At 42.5% G+C, this 19,876-nt stretch overlaps 1 protein-coding gene across 1 annotated transcript in view; it reads right to left on the bottom strand.

Annotated features, from left to right (window-relative positions):
• LOC128617250 (choline O-acetyltransferase-like) overlaps positions 1-19,876 on the bottom strand; it is a 33,456-nt gene that overhangs the window by 3,923 nt on the left and 9,657 nt on the right. The window contains exons 5-13 of the mRNA XM_053640315.1: positions 19,166-19,219; positions 17,041-17,230; positions 14,945-15,122; positions 12,948-13,117; positions 12,312-12,412; positions 11,238-11,366; positions 9,823-9,945; positions 9,455-9,596; positions 8,370-8,432 (exon numbers count right to left, since the gene is read on the bottom strand). Coding sequence (XP_053496290.1) covers positions 8,370-8,432; positions 9,455-9,596; positions 9,823-9,945; positions 11,238-11,366; positions 12,312-12,412; positions 12,948-13,117; positions 14,945-15,122; positions 17,041-17,230; positions 19,166-19,219 — 1,150 coding nt within the window. The remainder of the gene's footprint in view (positions 1-8,369; positions 8,433-9,454; positions 9,597-9,822; positions 9,946-11,237; positions 11,367-12,311; positions 12,413-12,947; positions 13,118-14,944; positions 15,123-17,040; positions 17,231-19,165; positions 19,220-19,876) is intronic.

The following is a 19,876-nucleotide window of genomic DNA, read 5'->3' as shown; positions in this document are numbered from 1 at the left end:
AATCAGGAAAACATCTAGAAACGAAATTCCGAATTTGAAAATACCGAAAAAAATGCATCACAGGGAGGTCATAAGTGGATGCCAGATTGGCAAAGCTATCAAACACACCATCAGCATACAAATCTCTAACTTGTTTAATACCCTTGTCATACCATACTGAAAATGTGGAGTCCAAACACGATGGAGGAAACAGATGGTTGTTGACTAAAGGACCCAAAGAGGATGCACCTACAAATTTAAAGCGGCGTCTAAATTTATACCAAGTCATAAGTGTATTGAGGACAACTAGATTATCAGTATATAGGGAGAGTTTTGTAGGTAAAGAGGAGTAAAGCAAAGCAGGTAAAGAGGATTCCCTACAAGAAGATAGTTCCAATTTAGACCAAGAAGATCCAGGAGATTTAACCCAGTAGCAAAGTTTATGAATGTGCGCAGCCCAGTAATAGAATTGAAAATTGGGTAATGCAAGTCCTCCACTAAGTCTACATTTCTGCAATAAAGATTTACTAACCCTTGGTGGCTTCCTTCCCCAAATAAATGTACTAATTATCTTATCCAATGAATCGAAGAATGATTTTGGCAGAGAAAGAGGCACTTGCTGGAACAAGAAAAGAAACTTCGGTAATATATTCATTTTGACGACATTGTTCCTGCCAATTAGAGAAAGGGGTAAGTTACCCCAACTCTGAATGTTAGATTTAACCTTTGAGATAAGGGGAGTGAAGTTAGCTGATAAAAGATTAGATAAAGAACGTGTCACATTGATACCTAGGTATTTAAAACCTGACTGACTAATTCGAAATGGTAAATCTGACTGTTGGAGAGGAAATGCTGCAGTATTGACAGGAAAACAGTCGCTTTTATCTAAATTTAATTTATAACCAGAGACAACACCGAAGGACTCCAGAACACCCAAGACAGCTGGCATAGAGGCAATAGGATTGGTTACATACAATAACAAATCATCAGCATATAGCGACAATTTGTATTCTACACCGTATCGAACTATTCCTTTAAACAAGGGAGAAGATTTTAGTGCAATAGACAGCGGCTCGATAGCGACAGCAAAAAGCAGAGGGGATAAAGGACAACCTTGACGACACCCTCGTCCGAGAGCAAAATAATCCGAATACATATCGTTTGTCTGAACCCTGGTATTAGGGGATGAGTAAAGGAGGCTAATCCAAGAAATAAACTTATCCCCAAATCCGAACTTCCTCAAGACTGCAAACAAATACTCCCACTCAACCCTATCAAATGCTTTTTCAGCATCTAATGAAATCACAATATCAGGGAGCACAGACGAATGCTTTGAATAAATTATATTAAAGAGTGTACGGGTATTAAAAAAACAACTGACGTCCCTTTATAAAACCATTCTGCTCTTCAGATATAATATAAGAGAGTATATTCTCTAAACGAGATGCCATTACTTTCGCCAACACCTTTACATCTGCATTAAGCAGAGACAGCGGTCTATAAGAACCGCAGGAGGATGGATCCTTACCCTCCTTAAGAAGCAGAGCTATCATGGCTTGTGTCAATATTGGAGGCAAAGACCCACATTCCAAAGATTCGTTGAACATAGCCAAAAGCAATGGAGCTAGTTTTCCAATAAACGTTTTAAAAAATTCAGTTGGAAACCCATCCGGGCCAGGAGCTTTGTTAGATTGCATAGTTTTAACTGAAATTTAAAATTTCTTCAAGAGAGAGTGGGGAGTCCAGTTGCATAGCAGTATTCGAATCAATAACAGGGTTACAAGGGTTTTGAAGAAACGCATTCACTTTAGTATTGTCTGTTGGAAATTCGGACTTATAAGGAGAAGAGTAAAACTATTTAAAAGTAGCATTAATTTCCAAGGGATCTGTAGTGATGTTACGACACGGCGAAATCGCCGCGGCAGCTCACAAAGTGTAGTGCCGCCCAGGGACGTGGCGGAGGAGGACTACACTTCCCAGTCATACCCGCGCTCGAGTTCGCTGGAGTTCTAATTACGAACACCTGCAAACACCTAAGGTTATATAAGGGCCTCCCTAGCATTAGCCGCTTGCGAAGTAACCACTCAGCAGCCTCGTCTCTGTTTGTTTACCAAGCCGATTTAATTAGAAGTGTTTTCCCTGGTGCTCGACTTCACGCTCGTCTCTCACTACGCTTTTGCCTACGTCCCTGATACACAGCTTACCTGTTCTGTCCCGACTCGATTCTCGTTCTGGATTCTTCCTCACGTCATCTCTCCGCTCGCCCGCGCTTGTCTTCATCTACTCTTCGTAACAGATTACTTCGCCGTACTATGGAGGCAGCGGGCACCTCGGAGAACTTCATAGATGAGAAGACGGCGCAGGAGCTCGGCCTTTCCATACGTCCCCTCCTCCGTCCTCGTGAGCTCCAATCCATTGATGGGTCGCCTATAGGGGGAGGCGTAATATCTCACAGCACACACCCTGTCTGCCTTCAAGTTAGCGCCCTTCACCACGAAACTCTGGTCCTTTACCTCACGGTCCGCCACCCTCTTCATTAAGCTGGACCTCCGCAGCGCTTATAACTTAATTCATATTAGGTAGGAGGACGAGTGGAAAATGGCCTTCAGCACCACCTCTGGACATTATGAGTACCTGGTCATGCCGTATGGGCTCGCTAACGCCCCCTCCGTGTTCCAGAAGCTGATCAATGACGCTCTGATGGACATGCTAGGAAGGTACGTCATCGCCTACATTGATGACATCCTGATTTATTCGACCTCCCTGGAGGAACATGTCCAGCATTTCCGGCACGTACTGCAACGCCTCCTGCAGTACCAGCTGTATGTAAAGGCCGAGAAGTGCGAATTCCACCAGCACACGATCTCTTTCCTGGGGTATATCATTAGCCCAAGGGGAGTCGCCATGGACCAGCGTAAGATTCAGGCGGTCGTGGAGTGGCCCACTCCGCGGACCGTCAGGGAGTTGCAGCGTTTCCTTGGCTTTGCAAATTTTTACCGAAGATTCATTAGAGACTTCAGTAAAGTAGCGCAACCCCTGACGTCACTCCTGAGAGGTAAGCCCAGGTGACTGCTGTGGACCCCAGTTGCCCAAGAGGCTCTGGAGAGACTTAAGCGGGCTTTCACCACGGCTCCCATTCTCAGACACCTGGATCCCTCCAGGCCGTTTGTCGTAGAGGTCGACGCGTCGGAGGTGGGAGTGGGAGCAATTCTATCGCACAGGTTTGGCGCGAGACCCAAGTTACACCCCGTGGCCTTTTTTTCCCGGAAGTTGTCGCCAGCAGAGCGCAACTATGATGTGGGGAACCGTGAACTTCTGGCCATCAAGCTGGCCCTAGAAGAGTGGAGACACTGGTTGGAGGGGGCAGTACACCCATTTGTTATCTTCACGGACCATAAGAATTTGGAATATCTACGAACCGCCAAACGGCTCACTCCTCGACAAGCCCGCTGGTCCTTATTCTTCTCCAGGTTCCAGTTCACCCTGTCTTACCAACCTGGTTCAAAGAATACAAAGGCCGACACCCTGTCTCGCATTTATGCCCCAGAGTGGCCAACGGAGCAAGAGAGTTACATTATGCCTCCCTCCTGCATAGTGGGTGCCCTGGAGTGGCCCCTAGCACAGAACTTAGCCCGTATTCCCAGCGCAAGAATCCCAGCAGCCTGTCCTCCCGACAAACAGCTCGTGCTTAAGCAGTACTGTCTCAAACTCATCACCTGGGCCCACACGACTTTGGCCACGGGCCACCCGGGGGCCCGCCGCACTTACCAACTGCTGGTCGAGAAGTACTGGTGGCCCAACATGCCCAGAGAGGTTCAGCGCATCGTATCCTTGTGTTCCTCTTGCGCTCAGTCCAAGGGCCCATGTGCGCTCCCGGCTGGGAAGTTGATGCCCTTACCCATACCTGAACGTCCGTGGTCCCATCTGGCCCTCGATTTCATAACCAACTTGCCGAAGTCGCAGGGGAACTTCGCAATACTGGTGGTCGTAGATCGGTTCTCGAAGTCCCTGTGCTTAATTCCATTACCAGCCATCCCATCTGCCTTCACCACGGCGGAACTCCTGTTTCAACACGTCTTTCGCTACTTTAGCATCCCCGAGGAGATTGTGACTGATAGGGGGCCACAGTTCACATCGCGGGTTTGGGCCAGTTTTATGAGGAAGATGGGGGTCGCCATTAATCTCACGTCCGTTTACCACCCCCAGGCTAACAGACAGGCAGAACGGGCCAACCAGGAAGTCATACGGTTCCTTCGGACTTACTGCTCTGCCAACCCAGGGGACTGGAGTCAGTACCTACCATGGATGGAATACGCCCAGAACACGCTACGGCATTCCGCCACCCAGTTCACCCCGTTCCAGTGTGTCTTGGGTTACCAACCGCCATTATTCCCCTGGAACGCGTCTCACACGGACTCGCCAGCAGTGGATGAGTGGTTCTGCCGAAGTGAACAGGTCTGGGAGCATGCCCATCAACAGCTGGTGCAGACGTCCCACATCGCTAAACGAAAGGCCGACCGGCGCCGGAGGGCTCACCCTAATTATCGACCCGGGGACAGGGTGTGGCTCTCCACAAGAGATTTGAGACCCCTCACGGGCACAAAACTTCAACCGAAGTATATCGGGCCCTTCCAAATTCTGAGGCAAATTAATGAAGTCATGTATCGTCTGGACCTTCCGAGACACAGTGGCATCGCCCCGTCTTTCCAAGTCTCACTTCTCAAACCTGTGATCTCAGGCCTCAGGAGGATTCCCCACCGGAACCGTTGGAGATAGAAGGCCGCCCAGCCTACCGCGTCCGCGACATTTTAGACTCCAGACGGAGGAGAGGGGGACTTCAGTATCTGGTAGACTGGGAGGGGTATGGACCAGAAGAACAGTGCTGGGTCCCAGCCCGAGACATTCTGGACGCAGGCCTGCGTAAGGACTTCCATGCGGCTCATCCAGACAAACCGGCCCCCCGGAGGGAGGGGAGGCCTTGGGGAACTTCAGCTCCCGGAGTGAGCCCTTTGGGGGGGGGCTCTGTTACGACACGGCGAAATAGGCGCGGCAGCTCACAAAGTGTAGTGCCGCCCAGGGACGTGGCGGAGGAGGACTACACTTCCCAGTCATACCCGCGCTCGAGTTCACTGGAGTTCTAATTATGAACACCTGCAAACACCTAAGGTTACATAAGGGCCTCCCTAGCATTAGCCGCTTGCGAAGTAACCGCTCAGCAGCCTCGTCTCTGTTTGTTTACCAAGCCGATTTCATTAGAAGTGTTTTCCCTGGTGCTCGACTTCACTCTCGTCTCTCACTACGCTTTTGCCTACGTCCCTGATACCCAGCTTACCTGTTCTGTCCCGACTCGATTCATGCTCTGGATTCTTCCTCACGTCATCTCTCCGCTCGCCCGCGCTTGTCTCCGTCTACGCTTCGTAACAAGTGACAATATTATAAGTGTTTTTTATATTATGTATGAGACGGGAAGTAGCCTGTCGCCGTAGCTGATGTGCCAGTAAATGACTCGGCTTGTCGCTATGTTCATAATATGAACCACGAGTACGTAACAACAAGCATTCCGCCTCTTTAGTTGAAATAAGATTAAATTCTGCCTGCAAGTCAAGAAGCTGTTTAAGAAGTTCTGGAGAGGGGTTCAATGTACATCTTTGATCGAGGTTACTGATCGCAGATGTAAGTTCATTAAGCCTAGCAGTGCATTTTTTATTACAGCAAGCAGAATAAGAAATAATCTGCCCTCTGATATACGATTTAAGTGTCTCCCATAACAATGAATAACAGGTAGAGTCATTCCGATTGAAGAAAAGAAAGTCATCAATAGAAGTAGAAATGAACTCACAGAATTCACTGTCTGCTAAAAGAAGAGAATTAAATCTCCAAGGCGGTGGGCTATGTTTATAAATAGAAAGATGAATATCTAATTGTAGAGGCGCATGGTCAGAAATTACAATACCCAAATAGTCAGAAGAAACTACACAAGAATCAAGAGTGCTGTCTATAAAAAAATAATCAATCCTCGAATAGGAATGAGGCGCCTGGGAGAAGAAAGAAAACTTTTTAAGAGAGGGGTTACGGGATCTCCAGGGATCAACGAGACCATTCTGACACATAAAATCAGAAAATGTTTTAGACATTGCAGATTGATTCAGAGTACAGGGGTTAGACTGATCTAAGTTTGGGTCGATTACACAGTTTTAATCTCCACCGAAAATCAACAGGTGAGTATTTAAGAAAGGGAGATTGCTCAACAATCTATTAGCAAATTCCACATCATCAAAGTTTGGAGCGTATACATTTACCAACAACACCTGTCTTTGCATCAGAGTACCAGCAGCTATAATATATCTACCGTTCGCATCAGCGATAACGTTAGTGGACGAAAACTGTAACCTTTTGTCAATTAAAATAGCGACCCCTCTTGCTGTTGAATTAAAGTTTGAGTGGAAGACTTGACTCACCCAAGGGCAGTGTAACCTTTGATTATCTTTAATACGTAGGTGCGTCTCCTGTAAAAATACTATATTGGAGTTTAAACGTTTCAAATGTGTAAAAACCTTAGATCTCTTGACAGGATTACCCATACCATACTGTAATGCGAAGCCTAGCTGGGTGAAGTATTCCACAGCGAGCGCCCTCAATACCACGGAGTTGACGCCGAACCTCATTAAACGCGGCCTGGGCCCGGGCTGTCTTGGCTGTGTAGTCAGGGAAAACGGAGATGGTCAAATCCCTCACTTTAATCCGCTGGAGCTCTCTCGCACGGCGTAAAATGTCAACACAGTCACTGTGATAGTGGAATCTGCACACAATAGCTCGTGGTCGTTCACCAGGCTTGGGCTTCGGCTGAAGGGTCCAGAGGGACCAGTCCAAAACCGGCTCCTTCTCCAGACCAAACGCCTCCTTTAACAAGGCCGCTATAGCAGCAGTTGTACAGGTGTCAGCGCCCTCTGGAACTCTATCCTATCCTAGACTATCCTAACGTTATTGCACCGTGACCTCGACTCCAAATCCTCACATTTATTCTCTAATTGAGTCACAGTCGCAGTGAAAGACTCGATAGTAGTCTTCATATGAACTATGTCATCGGTGCAACCGGAGAGCGCGTGCTGCATTTCCCCAACAGTACCTTTCAGTGTTGATGTGGTAGCCTCGGTAACGATTTTATCACTAGCCAGCTGTGTCTTCACGGCCTGCAGGTCAAGCTGGATAGTAGACAGTACATCCCTGAGAATCTCCTGGAACTCCTTTTTAAAAATATTGGCAATCTCCTTCCTCAGTGAAGCCAGCAACTCAGGCTTGAGTGCGGCGAAGTCAGGGTCACCGCTCGGAGAAGTCAGGGTCACCGCTCGGAGAAGTCAGGGTCACCGCTCGGCAACGCGGATGCGGATTCAGAGGGAGAAGGAGACTCGCTCACAGCGCGCACCCTAGCCCTCAGTTGTGTCTGAATACTACCACGGGTTTTCGTGTTCTTTCCAGACATTTTAACGAGCCACAAAGTTAAAAGTGCAAACAAGGAAAAGAAGTAGAATAAGTCAAAATATATTATATGACCAAAAAGCGCTAATTAATTACAATTTTAATCGAAATCAGCAGGAGACTCCAAGTTCGCGTCCTACTCCATCGAACTCCGAATTCAAACTGAAATCTTTTCAAATTTATTAAAAATAAAAAAACAAAAAAAGCACATGTACATAAGTATTCACAGCCTTTGCTCAATACTTTGTTGAAGCACCTTTGGCACCAATTACAGCCTCAAGTCTTTTTGAGAATGATGCTACAAGCTTGGCACACCTATTTTTGGGCAGTTTCTCCCATTCTTCTTTGCAGGACCTCTCAAGCTCCATCAGGTTGGATGGTGAGCGTCGGTGCACAGCCATTTTCAGATCTCTCCAGAGATGTTCAATCGGGTTCAAGTCTGGGCTCTGGCTGGGCCACTCAAAGACATTCACAGAGTTGTCCTGTAGCCACTCCTTTGTTATCTTGGTTGTGTGCTTAGAGTCCTGCTGTGTGCTTAGGTGCATCCAGATACTTTCCGGATGCACTGTATGCAACTGACAGCAAAATCCCCAGTGTTGATTTAACACCCAGAGTGTTGAATTTACACCCTACATTGTTTATATAAGTCCATTGGACACAAATGAACACTCTGGGTGTTAATTCAACACTAGGCTTTTACTGTGGAAAGTCAAAGTGCTGTGTACTAATGCAAGCTTAAAGTTTAGCCTTTATAATATAATGCTAGTTTAAGGATTAGCCTGTTTAATATAATGCTAGTTTAAGGATTAGCCTGTTTAATATAATGCTAGTTTAAGGATTAGCATGTTTATATACAATTATATGATAAGAAAACAATGACAATGTGCTTATTTGTACAGGAGCATACTGCGTACCATCTTTGTGTATTGGGTCTGTGAGTCTACAGCCTTCCTCAGTCTCTCCATCTTCTCTGAATCCTGAAAGGAAAAAAATCCGTCAACACACATCTCTGTTTTTACACATTTATTTATTTTATTTCTTTTTAATATAACTTATTTAGTTTGAAGTTTCTAAATGGATAGGATTCATGTTTCTGTTGAGTCATTTACATAAATATCCATTTATTTAAATGACTCAAATATACAGTAATTTATGATAATTACTCAACATAATAAACAGTGCAGGTGCAGTATAATCCATTTCGACAGTTAGTAAGAAATTTATAATAACACTGTATTCAGTTATATACTGTATGTACGGCTTCATATCGGCTCTGTTGAATTCTGGATCCTGATTGGTCAGAAGGTGTTGATTAATTCTCTATAACAGCGGCTCTGACAATAGTGCAAATCACTTTATATTAAAGCGCTCGTTCTAATACATTATCGTTTCTATAGTAACAGCTCGTTCACAGGGACGTGTACAGCGGACGAGGAGGAGATGTTTGTGTAACATTTATGGAAGGAGTCTCCAGTGTTAGTGCGTTGTAACAGTCAGAGGTAAAGCTGTAACAACTTCAGGACAAAGGAGTTTATGCTTCCACATGGTTTCTCTATAACGTGACAAGATGCGATTTTTTTTTTGTCTAATTAACTTAAAGAGAGAGAAAGAAGTGTAACGGTAAACAGATAAAATGTGTGTTCTTTAATCAATAAAATACTGTAATCATTAGTAAGTTGATGTTATGAATACAGGTAAGTTTAATACACAGATATTTGATTGAGTGAGTATCTCTCTGGTTCTGGTTCTGATGGTTCTGTTTAGGGATTATGGGTTTAATTCACAGATCACAGCATGACGCCTAGTTGCCGTCGATAGACAGTGAAAGGCAGTGCAGTGTGTGTTACTCACCATGCCGCTGTCTAATCTCTAACGTGATTAGTGGCTGGTCTTAGCGGAGGAGACAGAGGCCGGTGGGACTCGTTTACCGGCGCACCGTGATGGACGGAATTAGAAGTGAGGAGCAGTAATGGGGGGATAAGGAAGAAAAACGAGGCACCTGCACACACGCTCCCTCGTCTGTCATGGCTTTGGAGAAGTGCAGCGCCTCGGCAGTGGACGAGCGGATGTTGTCGACGCGGCCGTGACGGAAACAGCGGGTGGAGGCGCTCTCGTAGGTGGAGACTGTCCTCCTGGTGCATCTGAGGAAAGAAAACACACACGACTTTGTATCATCATACGCATTTGTGCTGAATGTAACAGAAACACACTTTTTAAGGAGGGTCTTTACTGGCCGTTCAATGATTACAAACACATTTCAGGAGCATTAATATAAAGACACGTTATCCTTTAATAAAAAAGAACAAACAGTTCCCTGTATCCATGAAAGGTTTCAGAGGGGAAAAGAGGGAGGAGTTTATAGTTTACCTGTAGAAGGCCAGCTGTAGTGCCACCTGGATGTAAGCGTCAGGACTCATCTTCTGCTTCTTGATGAACTCTTTGCCATAAAATCTGAACGTGAAGACCTCCATATCCAGGTTTCTCACAAGCCTACACAGAAGACACTGTACGAGTTCAAAAATATCCAGTTTTTCTTAACGGGTATGTTGAGTCTTTTGTTGTAGTTTTGCTAAATTTTATACCTTCAGCGTGTGATGCGTACATTATCATTTTTCCTTACTATTTATTTTCTATTAGCTTCTGATAACCAGAGAGATGCTCTGGGATATGTAAACAAAGTTCTGGAGGAAAAAGATCATCTCCTCGTATATTGTATGGATATCAAAAAAAAAAATAAATGAACCTTGAACTGAGACAAAACTTATATTTTTAGCAGATTTCTTTAATACTATTCTCTTCATACACCATTAACTTATTTTTTCCCCCAAAATTATTGTGAGTCAAGGTCTTAATTAGGGGTCAGATTGACCCCCAATCCTCCACAATTCACGCCGTGGTCATAAGAAAAGTGTTAACGCATTCATCAGTCATGCAATTATGCTTTCTTGGATTCTTAGCTAGCATCGAAGTTGGTACTTGTGATCTCTAAATCAGGGGTTCCCAAACTTTTCCAGGGCAAGGCCCCCCAAATGGCATTAACATTTGACCGTGGCCCCCCTTTTGCAAGATGTAAAATGTATTTAAAATACAGACTTCTGAATATATCCCCCTTTTTTAAAAAATTAATAATTATCTCTTACATTTTTACATTACATTACATTAGGAATTGATTGTGTGTGTGTGTGTGTGTGTTGTTGTCTGAGAATGAGAAAGAGAAAACATACTAGTGCGAGGGGTGGGCTTGGTGGCTCCGACCAAATTGTTGGGGCCACCCAAGGGGCCGCGGCCCCCACTTTGAAAACCACTGCTCTAAAGGATTGGGTGGATTCTTAATCAGTTTGGGTAAGATCTTAGCTTAATGCCAGATCTTAGCTTAATTTCCAGCCCAACTATATTTCAAAAACTGCAAAATAAATAAATAAATAAAAAAATAAAAAATGATGGACTGTTTTTAAACTAGCCTAAACAAAATGGCACCCACAGACATTTTTGGATTTTTTCCATCTGCAACCTTGTTCCAAAATGATCTCAATTTGGTGTGAAAACTGTCTCTGGCAGCCGTGACTGATGGTGGTTCCCCCAAAAATCCACTTTTTTAACAGCTTAGCACTGTATAAAATTGGGAGGAATTGTAAGTGATTTCAGTATATATGATATAAATAAAGTTTGAAGCTAAGACTGGTACCACTTCCTCTTAGTGTTTCAAACCTGCGTTAATCTGTCTCACAATCAGTAATCCTGCATTAGTAATTGTGAGACAGTGTGTATTATACTGATCTCACCTCTGAAGGTTGTTAGCGGAGGACGACAGCATGCTCATGATCAGAGAAGAACAATTCCAGGACAGTCTTTGTGGAACTGTGAGATCGCTTACCCTCGACCTCTTCATCAGCTTACTAGGGCTTCTGGTCCTGATGGACAAAAAGAAATGAGTCTAAACCTGGGATGTTGGGTTTATTATTAATTACTCACAGCCACATCACCAGTATCATTCCTCGAACTAATTAACAATCAGGATGCCTGGTTTGGTGTGTTTTATCTGTTTGGATAGGTTTTATAATATCCTCTTTCATACACACTTGTCAGTTTGTTGGAGTAGTGTTACTAAATTGTCAGGTTTAAATATGTTTCGGTTGTAAGTACACTCAAAGCACTATGGAACACCGTTTGTGGGGAATATTAAATACACAAATATGACGTTATTAATTAATTAATTAAGAATATCATCTCTTAATTGTGAGGAGTGAACATTTATGGATAAAAAGATGAACGGAGTTAAAGTTTCTCTGTAAGTGTAGCAGATGAGCGCTTGGTCAGCTTATCCTTCAAACCATGGGTGAGTTTTTTTTTTTTTGTTTTGTTTGTTGTTGTTGTTTTTACAGGAGAGAGCATCGAATTAACACACACACATTATGATTTATACTCTCATGACTTCATCAAGCTGTGTGCGCGAGTAACCGTAGGACCACCGTGTCAAAAAATAAAATGCAAAACAATAGGATGTTCTGGATCAAGTGCTATTTTGATTAATCAGTACAGAAGCCATTTTGTTACATGAAAATTACGACTAGGACTTTTCATGTAGCATTGTATTGGCAATATACTAAACCACGATTAGACGCTTTACTCAAAAAAATCTGGCAACCTCGGAGGCGTGGACTATTCGCAGCTGATTTTAAATAATTCAACACGGACCTCAAAAACTCCACTTAAACAGCTTAACCCAACTCTGAATTCAAGGAACTTTAATCAACTCAAGATTTGCACTTAAATTGCTGAAAACAGCCCAAAGAGTACTGATGTAAAACAAATTTACACACTGGACATGATCCTTAAACTGTTTTTGTTTTGCTTACATGTACTTCAGCAGGTATTCAGAACACTGGACCAGGACGATCCCCTCGAATGGAGAGTGTTCACACACCACTCCACACACTCCATCAGCACCAACCACAAACTGCAACAAGGACAACACACTGCTGTTTAATATCATCTGACACTCGAATTCCCCACAAGGTCATTTTATACACTTTCTCTGTAATTCATAGATCATGAATTCCCAGAGCCGTGACTCTTACTTTTCATTTTAAAGAAGATTTCAGATTTTTGCATTTTATTAGCAAACAAAACTCAGTTCTAAACACTACATGAGCTTCTGTTACCACGTCAAACATCGATGGTTTTCCTATAACCGCATGTCCTGACATGGGTTAATTCTCTAAAACCTTCAACCACAGCAATTTGCAAACAATGACATTTTTTTATTTATGAATGTATGGCACATTTTAACCATTTATAGTCGCATACAGTATAATGTCATGGAACATCCATGAAACAAGATAGCTCCTGTTCTCACTGGTGTCATCGATAAGATTAATGGTGAAGTCTGTCACAAAATACTGAAAAACATTTTATGCAGTGTTATTTATGCACTTTATTAAATAATGTCATTCGACATATTCAAAGTTTGTAGGTAGCTTTGTAGGCCGTACCTGCATGGATTTGTCGTACCAGCGGTTGGCGCCGTTCTTGTCATGGCCGCCACCGTGCAGCATGAGTAACGCTCTGTTGGAATCAGTGGGCTGAACTCCAGTGGGTTTATCCAGACACAACACACACACACAACGCTCCATCAGCTCCAGAGACTCCCGGTTCACTGGGTCTGTTAATCACACACTCATATGTGAGAGTGCGTGTGTGTGTGTGTGTGTGTGTGTGTATTAAGGTCATTAAACACCACTAAGAATTGTTTCCATTTCACTGATCTTTATGCGGTTTTGCTGAGTTAACAATAATAATAATAATCCTCATCTTATTTCATTTATCATGAATACAAACGCAGTAGAGGTGATAATACAAAGAAAAAGCAAATCTGTAAAAGTTGCAAGTGTGAGTCGGTAGAAATCAAGACTGTGGTCTCTTTTTTTTTGTCCTGAAGAAAGAAACAAAATGGAGGTATCACTAATTGTAACATATAAACATCAAGTGACAAACATGCAGAAATGTTTTTGGGGGAAAAAGAAAAAGAAAAAACGTGCAGTACCCAGCTTGTATAAGTGTTCACAGCAGTGTTCAGAATCAACCAATCACATTCAATCTCATATTAAATACTAATTAGTGTACACCTGCCATCAATTACAGTGACTGATTAACCCCAAATAAAGTCCAGCCGTTCCTATAGGATTCTCCTGACATCTTTGTGGTAAAATCCAACTGGAAAAGCCAGGGGCCACAAAGAGCTTACAAAGCAGGTACGGGATCTCATTGTTGAAAAATTGTTGAAAAACCTTCAGGAGAGGGTTAGAAATCAATTTCCAATAGGAAATAGCATTGGATATACCATGGAACACTGTAAAGATAATAATCAACAAGTGGAGAAAATGGCACGACAGTGACACTACTAAGAACAGGACGTCCCTCTAAAACTGATGAGAAGATCAGGAGAAAACCAGTCAGGGAGGCTCCCGAGAGGCCTACAGCGACATTAAAATAATCGCAGCAATTTCTGGAACGTTCTGGTTGCTCCCTACATATGACAACAATCTCCTGAATTCTTCATATCTCTTGGTGATTTGGTTATTTAACCAAAAGATTAAAAAAAAATCTCCAACAACCATGTGGAATAACGTGTTACGGTCTGATGAGACAAAAACACTGCAGCACATCACCAGAAGAGCACCATCCCCATGGGGAAGCACGGTGGGGGCAGCATCATACTTTGGGTCTGTTCTTCTTCAGCTGGAACTGGGGCTTTAATCAGGGTGGAGGAAATAATGAATCACTCCAAATTCCAGTCCATGTTGGTACAAAACCTTTTAGTCTTCTGCTAAAACACTTAAGATGAAGAGGAATTTCAGCTTTCAGCATGACGACGACCCGAAACAAACCTCCAGATCAACAAAGGAACGGCTTCACCAAAACAAGTTCAAGGTTTCGGAACGGCCCCGCCAGAGTCCAGACCTAAATCCAATCAAAGATCTGTGTGGTGACCTGAAGAGGGCTGTGACAGGAGACGTCCAGACCATCTGACAGAGTTAGAATGCTTTTGCAAGGAAGAGTGGCAAAATATTGCTAAGTCAAGACGCTCCAAACCGATTGACTCTTGATAAAATCTAAAGGTACTTTAGATTATTTAGATCGCAAGTGTTTTGAACTCATATTAACTGGCCCCCTGGAAGCTCCGCCCCCTTCCCTCAATCTCACGTTAGTGATGCTTAGTGCAGCACTCTCATCTCAACTCGATTTTCCTGCTTGAATGATCATATATAGCTAGCACCATTGTATTTTACTCTCCCCTTCCTGTGATGGTGCATTATTCCTGGTCAAGGAACATAACACTGGTGGACACATCTCAGCTTTAAATAATAAATCCTTCAATCAGACTTTTTGCCCTGACTGAAACAAGACCGGCATTCGAAGCCATTTTTAGCAAAACATGCTTAACAAACTTTATTTCAACACCAAACCCTGTATTACTGTGACCTCTGACCTTTGAGCAGCATGTCTCTAGCTTTAGCCCACTCTGTCCGGTCATCTGAGGTGAAGAGGCCAATGGGGGGATGTTTCTCCTCCACCTTCTCCGCCATTTTACTAATCCTGACTAGCTGGGTTAGAACATCGATCTCGTTCAGCGTCTGGGATTTCTCCATCAGATTTAACACAAAGAACTGAGGAGAGAAACAGAGACTGGTAACGTCACGCTGATTCATAACAACAACAACAACAATAATAATATTAATAATAATAATGACATTATAGCAGCTATAAACAGTTGTTCCCCCACCAGCTGCACTATTGTCAGAGCTGCTGTTATAGAAAATTAATCAACACCTTCTGACCAATAACAAGCCAGAATTTAGCAGCACTGTGGGATACTAAGAGGTTCCAAGAGAATCAAGAACATAAATAAAAACACTGCCTCACACTTCCCTATTTTTATTATTTCCTCCCTTGCACTTGATGATTTTAAAACTTTATTTGGAGCACAACCAGTCAGGAAGAAATATCAGCGCTGGGTTCCTGTCAAACTGGTACCAAACTGGTACCAAACTGGTACCAAACTGGACGAACCTTTAGGCCTTGGTTTGATCATTTAGACCCAAGCCAGATTACTCCAGAAGTGTCCTTAGTTGGTTTGTTAGTTTCTCTAAAATAAAAAGTCCATAAGAAGTGACTGGAGCCTTGTTTGACAGAATCACGCTGAAGTCTGTTTTGGAAAAGAGCTTAAGTAAAGATGTTGTGATTATGATATCTCCACTGCGTCAAAAACCGATCCTACTGATGCCACTTTGTCAAGTTATCTTGTCTGTATCTTACCGCTAAATGAAATCTGTTTGGAAACACATAATTACTCCATGTAATTTCCTGTGAGGGATTAAGGGCAAGTTGCCATGGATTCATCAGGTAACGTCCACTGAGACTGGTTTGTGAGGGGGGTTAAAATCCTGCCAGCGCTGATGGTTCAAGCCAGACAAAGTGGCAGATCCAATCAGGACTAATCGAGTTAGCCAGCTGCAGCTCCATGGACAAGCGCTCATTAGCAGCATAACAACTGTTCCTGAGTCATTTCCAGGTACAGGATTCTCTCTGTAACCCCCCGAGTACCGCCGGTACTCCAAACAACTTCACAAAAACTGAAACTAAAATCTATGGGTGCTAAACATATGCTAACCTAAACTACCAATAAATCAAAAGAATATTTCCAATGTGCAGCAGTGCTAATTTGTGCTAACATGTTTCAGTGCTAGGTAATGTTACACATTGGTGATGGGGTTTATGTGGTTTGTGATGAAGAAGGTGTGGTTTGGGACACGCCCACAGTGATGCAATGGTTATGTGACCTATATAGTGAATAAGGCTTGGTTTGGGACATGCCCATAGTGATGTGATGGTGTTTCTGTGGCATATAGAGAAGAAGGCTTGATTTGGGACACACCCACAGTGGAGTTATGATGGTGAGACAGTTATGTTTGTGTTTATGTAGCCTGTATAGGCAGCAATTTAAGGTTTTGGATACCGTTTCTGTGGCTTATAATGAATAAGGTGTGGTTTGGAACATGCCCATAGTGACGTGATGTGTTTCTGTGGCCTGTAGTGAATAGGGTATGGTTTCAGAATGGATTGGCGATGGTGAGAAGTTTTACAAGTGATTGTGTTTATTTGAGGTATATAGTGAATAAGACATGATTTGGGACACACCCAGAGGGGAGTGTCAATAGTGAGATGGTTATGATGATGGTTGTGCAGCTCCTGTAGTATTTAAGGTGAATAAGATGGGGTTTGGAACACGCCAACATGTTGGACCGAAGATTGTAAGACAGTTATGATGGTGCTTATGTGACCTATGTGTTTTGAGACATGCCCTAACAGACTGATGATGGTGAGATAATTATAGTGGTGTTTATGTGGCATATAATATTATGTGGCATAAACACTAAGGTGTGGTATAGGATACAGTTTCTGTGACTTATAATGAACTAGGTATAGTTTGGGACACAATGATGCAGTGACGGTGTATATGTGACCTTACCAGTTTTCTACCTAATCTTTAATAATAATAATAATAATGATAATAGTAATAATGACCTGGTTGTTGCAGGCCACTACAACGTGCCCAGGTTCAGGTGTTTTCTCGGCTCCTGTGCTGCTCTGTGTGATCAGTGAGTCTTTTTTCAGTCCAGGTCGTCTGTACGATGTGAAGAGATGGTAATACTGCTCCATACACAGAATACTGCCAGCCTGCTGACCTCGAGCGTAATCCGGGGGTAAAGTCCTCCTGATTACACACACCAAAATGTAAATATATATTAAAATTACATGCACACCTTATCAAATACTGTGAACATCATGCAGGCCGTGTGTAACCATTTCTATCAGGCCGTCTGTATACATTTCTATCAGACCCGTCTGTACACATTTCTATCAGCCGTCTGTACACATTTCTATCAGACCCATCTGTACAAATTTCTATCAGACCCGTCTGTAAACATTTCTATCAGGCCGTGTGTAACCATTTCTATCAGGCCGTCTGTAAACATTTCTATCAGCCGTCTGTACACATTTCTATCAGACCCATCTGTACAAATTTCTATCAGACCCGTCTGTACACATTTCTATCAGACCCATCTGTAACCATTTCTATCAAGCCCGTCTGTAAACATTTCTATCAGGCCCATCTGTAAACATTTCTATCAGGCCATGTGTAAACATTTCTATCAGGTCCATCTGTAAACATTTCTATCAGGCCAGTCTGTAAACATTTCTATCAGACCCGTCTGTAAACATTTCTATCAGACCCGTCTGTAAACATTTCTATCAGGCCCGTCTGTAAACATTTCAATCAGGCCATGTTTAAACATTTTTATCAGACCCGTCTGTAAACATTTCTATCAGGCCCGTCTGTAAACATTTCTATCAGGCCATGTTTAAACATTTCTATCAGGCCCGTCTGTAAACATTTCTATCAGACCCGTCTGTAAACATTTCTATCAGGCCCGTCTGTAAACATTTCTATCAGGCCATGTGTAAACTTTTCTATCAGACCCGTCTGTAAACATTTCTATCAGGCCATGTGTAAACATTTCTATCAGACCCATCTGTAAACATTTCTATCAGACCCGGCTGTAAACATTTCTATCAGGCCCGTCTGTAAACATTTCTATCAGGCCATGTGTAAACATTTCTATCAGACCCGTCTGTAACCATTTCTATCAGACCCGTCTGTAAAAATTTCTATCAGGCCCATCTATAAACATTTCTATCAGACCCGTCTGTAAACATTTCTATGAGGCCATGTGTAAACATTTCTATGAGGCCATGTGTAAACTTTTCTATCAGACCCATCTGTAAACATTTCTATCAGACCCATCTGTAAACATTTCTATCAGACCCGTCTGTAAACATTTCTATCAGGCCATGTGTAAACATTTCTATAAGGCCATGTGTAAACTTTTCTATCAGACCCGTCTGTAAACATTTCTATCAGGCCTGTCTGTAAACATTTCTATCAGGCCCGTCTGTAAACATTTCTATCAGGCCATGTGTAAACATTTCTATCAGGCCATGTGTAAACTTTTCTATCAGACCCGTCTGTAAACATTTCTATCAGGCCATGTGTAAACATTTCTATCAGGCCTGTCTGTAAACATTTCTATCAGGCCCGTCTGTAAACATTTCTATCAGGCCATGTGTAAACATTTCTATCAGGCCATGTGTAAACTTTTCTATCAGACCCGTCTGTAAACATTTCTATCAGGCCATGTGTAAACATTTCTATCAGGCCATGTGTAAACTTTTCTATCAGACCCGTCTGTAAACATTTCTATCAGGCCATGTGTAAACATTTCTATCAGACCCGTCTGTAAACATTTCTATCAGACCTGGCTGTAAACATTTCTATCAGACCCGTCTATAAACATTTCTATCAGACCCATCTGTAAACATTTCTATCAGGCCCGTCTGTAAACATTTCTATCAGGCCATGTGTAAACATTTCAATCAGGCCATGTTTAAACATTTCTATCAGACCCGTCTGTAAACATTTCTACTAGGCCCATCTGTAACCATTTCTATCAGGCCGTCTGTAAACATTTCTATCAGGCCATCTGTAAACATTTTAATCAGCTTTTTGGCTTTACATTTTTACCATTTTAACCTTTATCTTGTTGCTCATGTTAGTAGATTTGATTTGCCCAGGTGAGTAATGGTGTACCTGTCCAGCATGGCTTTATACTCCATCACTCCTGAAATGAGTTTAGCAGCAAATCTGTATGGAGTAGAAAAGATTGTCAGGTACAGTGGCCACACCCCTTCACTGTAATATAAACAAAAGCCACACCTCCTTCACTGAGATTAGAAGACACAACGTAGACTTAATAAAGTGTGTTGTCTCTGTATTTCTGAGTAATTTGTCTGAGTCATATTGAAGAAAGGCTAACGATAGTAGCAAGAATTCTGTCTAAACAGGCGTAAAAAAACCCGACAACAATCCACTTTTTAACCATATGTAATATTTTTTCTCAAATCTAACCGACCTCATATTGCATTTTTTTTCAGTGTGGTCTAACAAGTCATTTATTCTTCAGTTTTTATTTACTTTTGTATTTCATAATTTCTTTTTTTTTTATTTCCATAAAATTGTTTTATGGTGCTTGTCTCTTGTATGGAAAATAAATACTTAATACTGTAAATCGTACCACGCCATTAATGTTTGTAAAATACTTTTCTAATGTTAAAAAATAATAAATTCCTTGCTCATTAGCCTGCAGCACCGTGAAAAGCCTGCTCACGTCCCGCTAGGAGAGCTTCAGGACTACACATACACACTGTGTGTATCAATTCATCAGACACAGAGGCCACTTATATTAAAACATACATATTAATATAAGAATAAAGTCGTGTATTTACAATGATAATGAAATGG

Source organism: Ictalurus furcatus, chromosome 13 (assembly GCF_023375685.1).
Source record: "Ictalurus furcatus strain D&B chromosome 13, Billie_1.0, whole genome shotgun sequence".
Lineage (NCBI taxonomy): Eukaryota > Metazoa > Chordata > Actinopteri > Siluriformes > Ictaluridae > Ictalurus > Ictalurus furcatus.
Note: the sequence above shows the minus strand (reverse complement) of the source record. Positions and strands in the feature narration are given on the sequence as shown.